Source organism: Bison bison, unplaced genomic scaffold (genome assembly GCF_000754665.1).
Source record: "Bison bison bison isolate TAMUID 2011002044 unplaced genomic scaffold, Bison_UMD1.0 scf7180017864270, whole genome shotgun sequence".
NCBI lineage: Eukaryota > Metazoa > Chordata > Mammalia > Artiodactyla > Bovidae > Bison > Bison bison.
The window spans coordinates 7384159-7396726 of NW_011494842.1; the positions used below are offsets into that span (position 1 = coordinate 7384159).

Below are 12568 nucleotides of genomic sequence, written 5' to 3' on the forward strand. Positions count from 1 at the left end.
CCCAGACCAGGTAGGACCAGGCGGCCCCTTCTGCTTCCCCTCCCTGACGCCCCCACCCTCCTACCTGTTGAGCACCTGTGAGGTGCCTTGGCCTCAGAGGTGACACAGTGGACACCCCGCAGACTGCTAGAGGAGGAGGAGGAGAAGCTGAAGCAGCTGTTGCAGCTGAAGGAGGAACAGGAGCGCTACATCGAACGGGCGCAGCAGGAGAAGCAGGAGCTGCAGCAGGAGATGGCCCTGCAGAGCCGCTCCCTGCAGCAGGCCCAGCAGCAGCTGGAAGAGGTGCGGCAGAACCGGCAGAGGGCCGACGAGGATGTGGAGGTGAGGCCTGGGGTGGAACAGCTCGCAGGCGGCAGGGTGAGCCATGGCACAGGCTCTGGAACCTTCCCTGGTGCTCTGTCCCTCAGGCTGTACCATTGCCTGACTGTGTGGCCTCTGACAAATGGCCTAACCTCTCTGAGCTCCAGGTCCCTCATCTGGGAAAGGGGACTGGTAATTGCATTGCTATAAAGGTTAAACAAGATAGCACATGATACTTAATATTCAGTAAGCACTGAAGAAACATTAACTGCTCTTTTTATCATTGTTACTCATCTGGGCAAAATTTTTTTCCTCCTACTCTTCCAGCCCCTACTTTTCTAACCCTGCACTTTGGTTCCACTCTTTGGAGCCCAAATCTCCATAGAAGATTTTTTTTAAAGGACAAATGTTTGATGTTTTATTTTTATTAGTACTCATTATTTTATTTTGCTTTGTTGGCATACATGGTCATTGTAAAAAAATTCAAACACAGAAATAAGTATCATAAAAAGAGAAAATTCCTCTATGATTCCCCACCCCACAGCCGCTGCTAATGGCTAGATAAACACTGGAGCAGAGGTTTCTGCATCAGGTCCTGGACAGGTGATGTGACACAGTGGTTCAGAGCTCCATGTTTGTCCCTGGGCAAGTCACTTAACCTCTTTTGAATTTGTTTCTTAGCTTCTTCTCTGGAAGTTAAGTAAGATATTAGTACATTTTAGTTGCTTGATAAGTAGAAACTATACTTATGATTATTTTTGACTATTTGAGGGTCTTTGAGTCCCCTGAAATTGGATGCCAACTTTGTTCATACACATAGCTCTTTATGAACATACATGAGTTTTTCTGGGGAGATGATCAATAGCCTTTGTCGGATCCTAAGGGGCCTGTGAACCTGAAAAGGTTGAGACTTGCTGTCTTGGATGGTGGCTCTGACCACTCTCCACTGGTCCTGTCCCCACAGGCTGCTCAACAGAAGTTGCGCCAGGCTAGTACCAACGTGAAACACTGGAATGTCCAGATGAACCGGCTCATGCATCCAATTAAACCTGGAGGTGAGAAGGGTTAGACCCTGGAGCTTTCCATGGAATGGAGAGGGACAAGGGAGGGAGGAGGGGAGACCCCCACATCTGCAGAGCCAGCAGAGCACTGCAGGTCAGGGGGTGCTCCTCTCCCCTGAGGGCTGAGGTGAAGCCCCTCAACTTCTCCCCTTTGTGCACGCCTTGCTGCTTCCTCATACCTGCCTTTTCTCTGCCAGACAAACGTCCCACCACCAGCAGCTCCTTCACAGGCTTTCAGGCCCCTCTACTTGCCCGCCGAGACTCCTCCCTAAAGCGCCTGACTCGCTGGGGATCCCGTGACAACAAGACCCCCTCACCCAGCAGCAGTGACCAACAGAAGTCCCTCAATGGTGGGGAAGACGCTTCCAGCTCAGCTTCTGCCTCTCAGGAAGATAAACTGGACCTGGCACCAGAAAACTAATCTCTTGCCCCCAATCTCATGCCTATCAGGACCTGGCCACAGCTGGCCTGTGGGTGACACCAGCCTCTGCAGAAGAAGAAGCTGCAGCCCTGGTGCCCAGGGCCCAGGCCCTCGGACCATGAAACAGCCTGGATTGGAACCTGGTTCTTTTTTTTTTCGCACCAGCCCCAGGCCTCAGACCACTGAGGCTGTCAGGGATGTTGATCCTTGAGAACTTGACCCTGTGCCTTAACTCCAAGGGCCCTATGCCCTGGGCTGGGAAAGAGTCAACAAGCAAGCCAGGGACCACCTGTCCCCAGACTGCCACCAAGTTTGGAGGCACCCTTCCGAATAAAAACTGCTGTTAGAATAAATTATGCAGCAGGTTTGTTGTCTATCTCTCCTACCATTTTCTCTCTTCTTAAGTCCAGTTATAGATCCCAGGAAGAATACAGTATAATACAGTGGCTAGGAAAGTCCACTCTGCCACTTACCAACTGGGCGACTTTGGTCAAGTTATTCACTTCCCTGTGCTTCAGTTCCCATGTTGATAAAATAGGGAAAATAATAGGGCTTCCCTTATAGGGTTGTTCTGAGGATTAAGTGTTTGGCACATGAGAAAGCACCACTGTTGATATTGCCCAGAAGTGTTTATTGAACATATATTCTGTGTCTGGAAATTTCTCAGGTTATTTGTCATGGCAACCCTGAGAGATGGATATTATTATTCTCTTTTTTATGTATGGGGAAATTGAGGCTCAGAGAGGTCAGGTAACTTGCCTAAACCTTTCAGACTTGCTTCCTTCCCATATTGCCTGATTACCTACCTTACTACCTAAGACAGAGATCTGGGAGTCTAGGATAACTTGCTTCCTCCCTGACACCCCCTTATGAAAAATCCGTCATCAAATCCAGTCAATTCTCTCTCCTTCATGGTTTCATATTTATCTCTCCATCTCTAACCCCATGGTTATTGCCATGGCTAAGGCCTTCATATCCTCCACCTGGGATTGAATCTGGGCCCTTGGCAGTAAGCGTGCAGAGTCCTAACCACTGCACTACTAGGGAATTCCCTAAGGTTAGATTTTTAATGGGAAAGTGGAATGGAAATACAAGTATAAGGAGAAAAGGAGACAATGTAAAATTTTTGATTGCTGAAGAAGAGCTTGTTCATGTACGTTTTTTTTTACTGTCTTGACCATTTAAAGAAATTGAAGTACTGTTAATTTACAGTGTTGTGTTAATTTCAGGTGTACAGCAAAGTGGCTCAGATATATTTTATACATATATATATTTTTTTCAGATTCTTTTACATTATAGGTTAAGATATTGAATGTAGTTCCCTGTGTTGTACCGTAGGTCCTTGTTGTTTATCTGTTTATTCACTATGGGATTTGAGTCTTATTCAACACATTTAAAAGGGTAATATAGTAGTTTTATGGGCACACCAGGTGGCACAGTGGTAAAGAACCCGCCTGCCAATGCAGGAGACACAAGAGACACTTGTTTGATCCTTGGGTTGGGAAGATCCCCTGGAGTAGGAAATGGAAACCCACTCCAATATTCTTGAAAATTCCATGGATAGAAGAAGCTGGTAGACTGCAGTCCATGGGGCGACAGAGTCAGACACAACTAAGTACATACGCCCGCCATAGTAGTTTTATAATAAGATGTTAATGTTTATAAACTAGTAGAAATTACATCCAGAGAAGGCAATGGCACCCCACTCCAGTACTCTTGTCTAGAAAATCCCATGGACGGAGATGCCTAGTAGGCTGCAGTCCATGGGGTCGCTAAGAGTCAGACATGACTGAGCGACTTCACTTTCACTTTTCACTTTCATGCATTGGAGAAGGAAATGGCAAGCCACTCCAGTATTCTTGCCTGGAGAATCCCAGGGACAGGGGAGCCTGGTGGGCTGCCGTCCATGGGGTCACACAGAGTCAGACACGACTGAAGTGACTTAGCAGCAGCAGCAGCAGAAATTACATACATACTCTGCAACTGTTTGAAACCAATATGAAAAACATTAGATGTCACCTTAAGAATGTGCAAGGAGCTGCATTAGTTCTTATATATTCTTTTAGGGGTAGAGGGGCAAAAATTTTGAAGACTACTAATTACGAAGGACTGTGACTAGAAAGATAGAACGGGAACTGATTAAACGTTCTTGGAAGCCAGGTAGTGTTTAGACTTGAGGTGGCAGGACAATCTCTAAACCTCGGTCTCCTCACCTGTAAACGGAGTCCATTCCCAGCTTTTGACCATTCTATGATGGGACACGGGAGGTGTTGCTGGTTGTGGCGAGGCAGGGAAAAGAAAACCACCCTGAACTGGGACTGGCATGAGAAGCTGACAGTTCTGAGGGACATTTTTTGGAGCAGGAGAAGATATTTTGCTGTCTTTTGATTGCAGGGTTAGAAAAGAATGCCCTTGACCTTACCAATATCCTGGACGAAGGAGAATGTATCCAATCTCTGATGCCTTCAAAGATACCTATAAACTCGAGGCCATGTGCAAAGTGCTCATTGCTGCCCCAGGTCACCACTCTGAGGGTTGGGGAGGTCGGGCAATGGACTGGAAGGGCTGGAATGTAACAGGCTTTTTGCAAACTGTTGTCAGGATATGTAAAGTGCCTATTTCTCAAGCCCAGTGTCACTCCGGGCCAAAGAGGCACCAGCTCAGTGATGCCTCCCTGGCCCCTGCTGTAGCTGAGGACAGAGAAGGGCTGAGGAGGCCGATTTCAGGAGGCCAAGGAGGACTCCATCTGCTGGCTGGATCTTGAAATGGCTGTGGAGGCAACCGGATCCAATAATTCAAAGCAGGTCTAGCCTTATTCCACACGGTAAGTTACCATTCCGTTACACTGTAATTGGGCATCACAGCAGGTTTTGGTAGCTGAGCTCTCTGGCTGGTCTGAAAAGGCTTGGCAGGAACCAAATTTTCCCATTGTGAGCTATGCCTGTGGGCAAATCTAGTCAAAATGAAGATCTGGGGAAGCTGTATTGGTCTGTTTTGGACTCAAGCAACAGAAGCTAACTGATTTAGGTGAATATATATATACACACACACATACTTTTAGTATAAAAATGAAGTGAGGTTTAAAATGTACTATCAAAAAAAAAAAAGTACTATCTTTGGGACTTCCCTGGTGGTCCAGTGGTTGGGACTCCATGTTTTCAATGTCGGGGATACTGGTTCGATCCCTGATAGGGGAACCAGGATCCCACATGACTTGTGGCAAGGTTAAAAAAAAAAAAAAAAGGGAATAAAAAATGTACTATCTTAACAGTGTTCCCAGAATTTCTTTTAGAGAAGGAGCTGTCTTTAGGGGAAATGAGTCTTTTAAAGGAAGGAAGTGAGATCTTCAGGGCATGAATGTTGGCAAGAACCCTAGCAATGAAGAGATGCGCCTAGAAAGCCAGAGGGATTTGTTTTTTTCTCTGGACACAGTTGGGCAGAAGGGAGAAAGGTGGGGCAGGGAGGAGAGGTAGTAATTTGGGAAAAAGCCAGGCCCTAAGGGGAAAAACGCCAATCAGAAAACATCAACTTTACGAAGAATGTCAGCTGTGTGAGTTTAAACTATTTGCAATGCATCATGTGATCCTGCCCCAGGGCCCGGAGCATCATACCATCTATACCCATGAATGTTTTGTGTGGGAAGAGGTTTGGGCAGTCCTCAGGAGGGGCTGAGTTTCATCTCTACATTTCTGAACTGTGACTGCAACAGCCTCGCAGAAGCTGAAGCCTGGAGGCAGAGAGATTTATGAGAATATAAATCCCCCAGAAATTTGCAGACATCTTAGGGAAGGCTTTGACTTCCACAACCCATTCTTCCTTCCATCTCAAAGGCAAGGAGGTTGACGTCTGAATTACAAAAGTATTGCACATTCATTTCACAAAGTGGGGGGTGAGGTCGGGAAAGAGAGAAGCAGAGAGAAAAAAATCACTCAGTTCTATTAACCAGATATCTGAGGGTGTATCCTGGGGAGTATATGAGAGAGCGGAGTGTAATCTTTATTTTAAAGATGATGGAGAGGAGATAATATACCTACAGAGTTTGTTCAACTCCAGATGACAAATCCAATCTCTTTCATAAGATTGCCTTCCAGGGACTTCCCAGGTGGTCCAGTGGTCAAGAATCCATCTGCCTGGAGAATGGATACATGTATATGTATGGCTGAGTCCCTTCATTGTTCACCTGAAACTATCACAATATTGTTAATCGGCTATACCCCAACACAAAATGTTTTTGGTGTTAAAATACAAATAAAATTAAAAAAAAAAAAGAATCTCCCTGCTAATGCAGGGGACATGGGTTCCATCCCTGATCTGAAAAGATTTCACCTGCTTCAGGGCAACCGAGCCCATGCACCACAACTACTGAGACCATAGGCCACAATTACTGAAGCCTGTGCCCCTAGAGTCCCTGCTGCACAAGAAAAGACATTGCAATGAGAAGCCTGGCTACCACAACTAAAAGGAACTAGAGAAAGCCCGCATGCAGCAATGAAGACTCAGAGAAGCCGATAAATATTTATTTATTTTTTAAAGACTGCATCCCAGCTGCTAGGTACTTTACAAAAAAACAACAAACTAACAACAATCATTTATGGCTGCACTGGATCTTTAGTTGCTGCATGCAGGATATAGTTCCCAGAGCAGGAATCAAATCCAGCCCATCTACATTGGGAGAGCAGAGTCTTAGCCACTGGACCACCAGGGACGTCCCTGCTAAGTACCTTTTTATGGTATATCTGAAGGTTGGGATGACAAGTCCCTTCCAGGTCCTAAAGACCTGGATTAAAAAGGGACAACAGAATTTTCTACAACAGAAGGAAGGATGTTCCCCATTTACAGGGCAAGTATATTAGATGAATAGGAAGATAAGTAAGAAATCCAGAACCACAAATTTCTAGTTGTGATGGTTTAGTCGCTCAGTCGTGTCCGACTCTTTGCAACACCACGGACTGTAGTTCGGCAGGCTCCTATGTCCATGGGATTTCCCAGGCAAGAATACTAGAGTGGGTTGCCATTTCCTTCTCTAGGGGAATCTTCCCCACCCAGGCATCAAATCCGGGTCTCCGCATTGCACCCGGATTCTTTACCGACTGAATCACCAGGGAAGTCCAAATTTCTAGTTACAGAAGCCTCTTGAAGGCCGAAGAATTGATTCTTTTGAACTGTGGTGTTGGAGACGACTCTTGAGAGTCCCTTGGACTGCAAGGAGATCCAACTAGTCCATCCTAAGGGAAATCAGTCCTGAATATTCATTGGAAGGACTGATGCTGAAGCTGAAACTCCAATACTTTGGCCACCTGATGGAAATAACTGACTCATTGGAAAAGATCCTGATGCTGGGAAAGATTGAAGGAGGGAGGAGAAAGGGACGACAGAGGATGAGATGGTTGGATGGCATCACCGATTCGATGGACATGAGTTTCAGTACGCTCCGGGTATTGGCGATGAACAGGGAAGCCTGGCTTGCTGCAGTCCATGGGGTCGCAAAGAGTCGGACACGACTGAGCGACCGAACTGAACTTGAAGGACAAAGCCCTTTTGTGAAAATCAGAGGGAGCATAGTCTTCTTCAGCGGAATATCCAGGTTCCAGCCTCCGTATTGCCTCTCACTGCAAGTCACACACCTTCTCTGGGGCTGTTTCTTCCCTGGAAGGATAAGGAGACTGACTGTGCTAAAATAATCGCTACGTTCCCTTCCAAGTTCCAATCCTCTTCTGTGATACCTGCCAGACGTGTCTTACTGGTCCTGGAGCTTCCGCCCCGGCTCCTCCCCTGGGCACCAGAGGGCGCTGCAGGTGGGCCCGGCGCAGCGTGCGGTGGGCGGAGCGGCAGGGTCAGGGGGCGGATCCCAGGTGTGCGGTGATTGGCCGCGGTCGAAGCGGAAGGGGGCGTGGAAAGGGGGCGTGGACGAGCGGCCAGGTGACGTCACTCTGGCGGGGGCGGAGCCGGGCCGCGCAGCGTGTGACGCCGCGGCAGCCGCGCGGAGCCGGGGATTAATGGGAAAAGTTTTGGCAGGAGCCGGAGGCGCCTGCGGAGCCTGCGGGACGGCGGCGGCGGCGGCGCTGGGGCAGCCGAGACAGGTCAGTCCGGGTCCTGGGAAGTGGGTCGGCGGAGCGGCGGAGGCGGGAGAGCCGCGGGCCCGGGCTGAGGCGAGCAGCGAGGCTGGTGCGCGAGGCCCTGCGGGGAGTGGAGTGAGGGGCGAGAGGCGCAGGGGGTCCGCCGACCCGGCGGCCGTCGCTTCCCGTCACTCGGGCCCGGGCGGGCCGCGGCTGTCCGTGGCTCTCCGGGCACGCCGCCCCGCTGCCGTTGCGCCCCCGGCCTTTGGACGCCCGTCGCTTTTCGAGCCCTAACCGTGGGCCTCCTCCCCTCGACCCCCAGACTTCTGCGGCCCCTTCTGGGCCTCGTGTCTTCGCCTCTTCCCACTTCTGTGTTCTGAGAGCCGGCGTCTCAGGCTCTGGGTCCCCTCCCACCCTTGCCTCTCATCTCTTCCTCCATCCCTTCTTTGGTGTCCCCAAAGCCTTGACCCTCTCTGCCCAGGGTCTCCTTGGAGAGCTTCTGCGCCCACCCCCGCCTCATCATCCTTGTCTTCGTCCTCCTATCCTTGCCCTCCCAGTCTTTGCTCTCTTTCCCCATCTCCGTCTTCTCTTTCCTCCAATTGCCTGCCCCCCCCCCCCACCCCCGTCACTATTACTCCTCCCCCACAGCTTTCTCACCTTGTTACTTGGCTTTTTCAGCCCATGCCTTCAATCCCTGTCTACCTAAGCCTCTCCTACCCTGGTTCCCCGCAGAAGCCCTGTTTTTTTTGCCCCACTCTCAGGATTTCTTTCTAGTCAGCCCTGTCTCTTGCATTCCTGTCATCCACCTCCCTTTCCCTCCCAGTTCCTTGCCTCTGCTTCTGGGAGAAGCATTAAGCTCCAGACACTACTTTGTTTTCCCATGACCCACAGATGAGATCCACGTGGGGTAGGCTGTGCAGCCCCTTGATTGAAGTAAGGCTCTGAATGTCTGAGGTGAATATAACGTGTGTCTGTGTGGGAGAATTTACTAGGGTGTTGCGTCAGGGATAATGTCCAGTTTATAGACCATTCTCCCAGTCTCAGCTGAGTACTTCCCCTTTATGGGTTTGTTGACTTCCAGGAACCCTTGAGGAGAGACCAGCCGCTGAATTGGGTGTGTGCCAGGGGCAGTTGGAGGCCTTGTTCAACTCTTTTCCCCTTCCAGGAAACAGGGCTTTGTGGCTTTACACTCTGGACATATTATACACATTTAAACCATGATACCCCAGCCTGTCTCTGCCCTTCCTCCCGCCCTCCACCCTATGCCCATCCCAGAGAGCTAAGAGAAGTCTCCAGAGAATGCCTGTGGACCTCAACCTGTTTCCTCTGTACTGGCTCCAGAACATTTTTTTCCTGTTCAAGTTTTGAAACAGATTGCCAGCCTGATAGCCCTGGGGCTGGCAGCTATCTATCCCTTTTGTTATTGGTGGCTCAAACCACCTGCTGCTTTTTCCCTCATGCATCTCTTAACCCACTGAGTGTGTTCTGGGCTTTTGATGTCAAATCACTGAGCAGGTTCTCCTGAAGGTTTTTCTCCCTCTATTTCCCTTGGGAGCTTCGTTTCCTGTGGCTCTAAGAGGGAGGCTGACACTGAGGCTCTGTTCCCCTTGCCCAGGCGTAGCTGAGGCTATCAGGTCGTATCTGCCGGAGCAGTCTGTGGGTCTGCATTAGGAAGACAGTGCCAGGAGCTTGCCTTGCTTCCAGTCACAGGCATCGTCTTCTCTGGGGCTGGAGAACCCACCATGTTCGTGGTGCATCTGGATGTTTAACCTTCTTGCCAAGGTGAAAGTTCGTCACAAATGTGTTAGTTCAGTTTGAGCTCCTTTCTTTGGTGTTAGTCCTCTCAGGGACTCAGGAGATGTTGAGGAAATAACATATCCTCTGTCTCTGTCCAGTCTGATCTTGAAGGATTCTGAAAGCGTGACCCACTCGCAGGTTCAAAAATGAAAGCCTGTTGTTTCACCTGGCTCTGGGTTTCTGGGTCTCCTCTTTTGAGGATCGTGCTCTCTGCCTTTGAGCCAGAATTGAACACAGAATTGGCAGCCTTCAGGAGCTGTGGTGGAGAGCCAACTGAATCGGCCAGACCAAACTTTAAAGTTTTGGAGCCCTCCTGTGCACAGACCCTTTTCTGTGAGAGTGAATAGGGCTGTGGAAGGCTGAGCCAGTCCCCTTTCCCAAGCAACACTAGGGGAAGGATTTGGGCAGACAGGACCAAAAGGGATCCCTTGTTCCTATAGGAAACGTCCCTCTGGTGAATCCTTCTGATGAAGCTGGGGTTGTGTGTTTGGTGGTCCTTTTGTCCAGCATCTGGCTCCCCAGGAGTTTATCCAACTCTTTTGAGCTGTTTGCTGCTGCTCTGTCTGCTTACCCACTGGTAGCACTCTCCACTGAGGTGGCCAGTAAGAAGGGCCCAAGAGGAAGTCAGGCCCAGTCCTTGGGGAGCAGCTTGGGCACCAGCAGCTCCGGCCAGATAGCTTCTTGCAGTTTGTTCACCCCGTCGTCTTCTGCGTAGGTAGTCGTCATTATCCACGACCAAGTGCCCATTCGGTGATTTTTGCAGAGCTCGGCAGACAGGCCCCTGACATTATCCCACAGATGGGGTAGCCCAGCAGCTCCTTAGTTCAGTGACCCGCTCTTTTGTTCGGCTGCCTTTCTCCTCACCTCTCCACTTCTGCTTTCCTCCTCCAAGTACTCAGGAAGAGTTGCCCCCACTCAGCCTTCCAGTCCTACCTGTGGTCCCTCAGAGCCCTCTCCCCAGGGCCCGGTGAGAGGACAGCTAGTGTTGGGCCCTGGCCTGGGAAGCTCGTAGGCCTCTTTTTTGGACAGAATGCCACTGTCCTGGCTGTTGTGCAAGCTGTCCCCAGGGCCTGCAGCTCCCGGCGTGTCCTGGGATGGTGCAGCTTCTCTCAGGAGGGCCTGGCCCTTTGGCTGCTAAAGGCTTCAGCTGTCTTCTGTCACTGAGGCCCACCTCCTAGGGTGCTGCCTGCAGGCTGGGAAGCCAAACTACAGGGCCTTCCTCTGTGCCTTTGGATCCAGAGGGAGGAGCCACTCGCAGCAGCTGAGTTCGGTGATGTCAGGAGAGCTGGGCACACGCTTGAGCCTGGCAGGGAGAAGACGGCCTCTCGCATCAGGTTTCAGATACCGGGTCTTCTTCCGTGGCACATGGCCCTTGGCCTTCATGGCTCAGAGGCTGGTGATGAGGGTGTGACTCCAGTGCTGTCTCCACTGGGCTCTGGTCAAGGAATCAAGTATGACTCAGGCCATCTCCGTTTATGAGCTGCCACCCATGGGGAGTGTTGGACTCCGGCTTCTCCCTCACCTCACCAGCTCCTCCCACCCACCTGGTAGAAGCAGCAAAGCCGGTGTCTGCTGACTTGGAAATGAGCAGATGACTTCCAGGATTGGGAAATATTTGCTGACTCAGGCTCAGAATCACAACATCTCAGGGTATGTGTCAGTGACAGAGAAGGAGCCATCCTGGGAGCACCCTCTGAGCCCTCGTGTTTCATTATAATGTATCAGAGCTGTTTTTCTGACCCCCGGTGCCTCTCAGCTAAAGATGTGCGGTTTCTTTCTCTCCTGCAGCCTTGTGTGGTGTTTTGGGGTATGCACATGGTACTCACGCAGTGGCTTCTGTTCACCGACAGATGAGGACAGATGCACCAAAGAGGTAATCCTGTCTTTCTTACCTCGGGGCCTCTGACAACTGATGGATGTGATTTCTCTAGCGCGGGGTCCCAGATCCCAGGCGCCTGTCACTGCATCTGGTAGTGACAGTAATTAATTAAATAATTATTGAATCTGTGGCTTAAACATGGTTTTTTTGAGGAGCATTAAGCTTTTCACCTTTACACTCACTGAAACATAAACTCCACAAGGGCGGGGTCTTATTTTATTTCCTGTTGTGTCTAGGACAGTGTCTGGTACAGAGGAAATGCTAAGTAAATATTGAATGAATAAAGGTACAGACTTTCTTCTCTGTCCATACGGGTGCCAGGCCACAATGATGGTGTGCACCTTTCTCTTCCATTTATGCAACAAACATTTTTGAGTGCCTGCTGTGCGCCACGTGAATTACTAGGCACTTGGAAAATGATGATGGTAAGAAATTAGATTCTGTCCCTGTTCATGGGTCTGTAGTTTGCTGGCATGTATGTGGTAGCTGGGCGTGATACGTAGAATTGTTTCTAGCATCTCTGCTGGGATATCAGGTCCTCAGGAGAGTCAGAACAATGCTCCGCACTTCCCATTGCTGTTTCCCTATTTGGCTCTCAGGATGCCTGGCAGGTTTTGTAAACTCTCAGAAGGGGAGCGCCATGGAATTCGACGTTCATTGTCCCAACTATCTGGGAAGCCTGGCCGTGGTGGGGTCTCTGCTGGGGGCCAGGGGAAATGTGGGGCTCCTGTTTGATTTGTTTTAATCTCTGAAGCTCAGTAGTTTTAATAGCTGTTTATGGGTTTCACTTCCCTTTCTCTGCCTCTAACACCCGGTGGGTTTTCCTGTTGCCAAACAGGGTGCTGAGCTCATGAGTCTGACAGTCTGTGGGGGTCAGGCTGTTTGTGGATCTTGCAGGAAGGTCTCAGGCAAGGGCCCCTCCTATTAATCCCATACCAAGTCTTTTTCTTTGAAGGAAATGTGAGTGTGGAAGGAGGAAGATTTGGGAGGACTTCTGAGGTTCTCTAAGAGAAGGCAGAGAGGGAAGTTCCCCAGAGTCAGGGAGAACTGCTGC

General features: G+C 49.9%; 2 protein-coding genes across 2 annotated transcripts in view; both read left to right on the plus strand.

Annotated features, from left to right (window-relative positions):
* DEF6 (differentially expressed in FDCP 6 homolog (mouse)) overlaps positions 1–2132 on the plus strand; it is a 22135-nt gene extending 20003 nt beyond the window's left edge. Inside the window, exons 9-11 of the mRNA XM_010848724.1 lie at positions 82–321; positions 1265–1355; positions 1559–2132. Of these exons, the coding sequence (XP_010847026.1) occupies positions 82–321; positions 1265–1355; positions 1559–1782 (555 nt within the window). The 3' untranslated portion in view covers positions 1783–2132. The remainder of the gene's footprint in view (positions 1–81; positions 322–1264; positions 1356–1558) is intronic.
* Positions 2133–7731: 5599 nt separating this feature from the next.
* PPARD (peroxisome proliferator-activated receptor delta) overlaps positions 7732–12568 on the plus strand; it is a 110751-nt gene continuing 105914 nt past the window's right edge. Inside the window, exons 1-2 of the mRNA XM_010848725.1 lie at positions 7732–7862; positions 11424–11508. The gene's annotated coding sequence lies outside the window, so the exon portion shown is untranslated. The remainder of the gene's footprint in view (positions 7863–11423; positions 11509–12568) is intronic.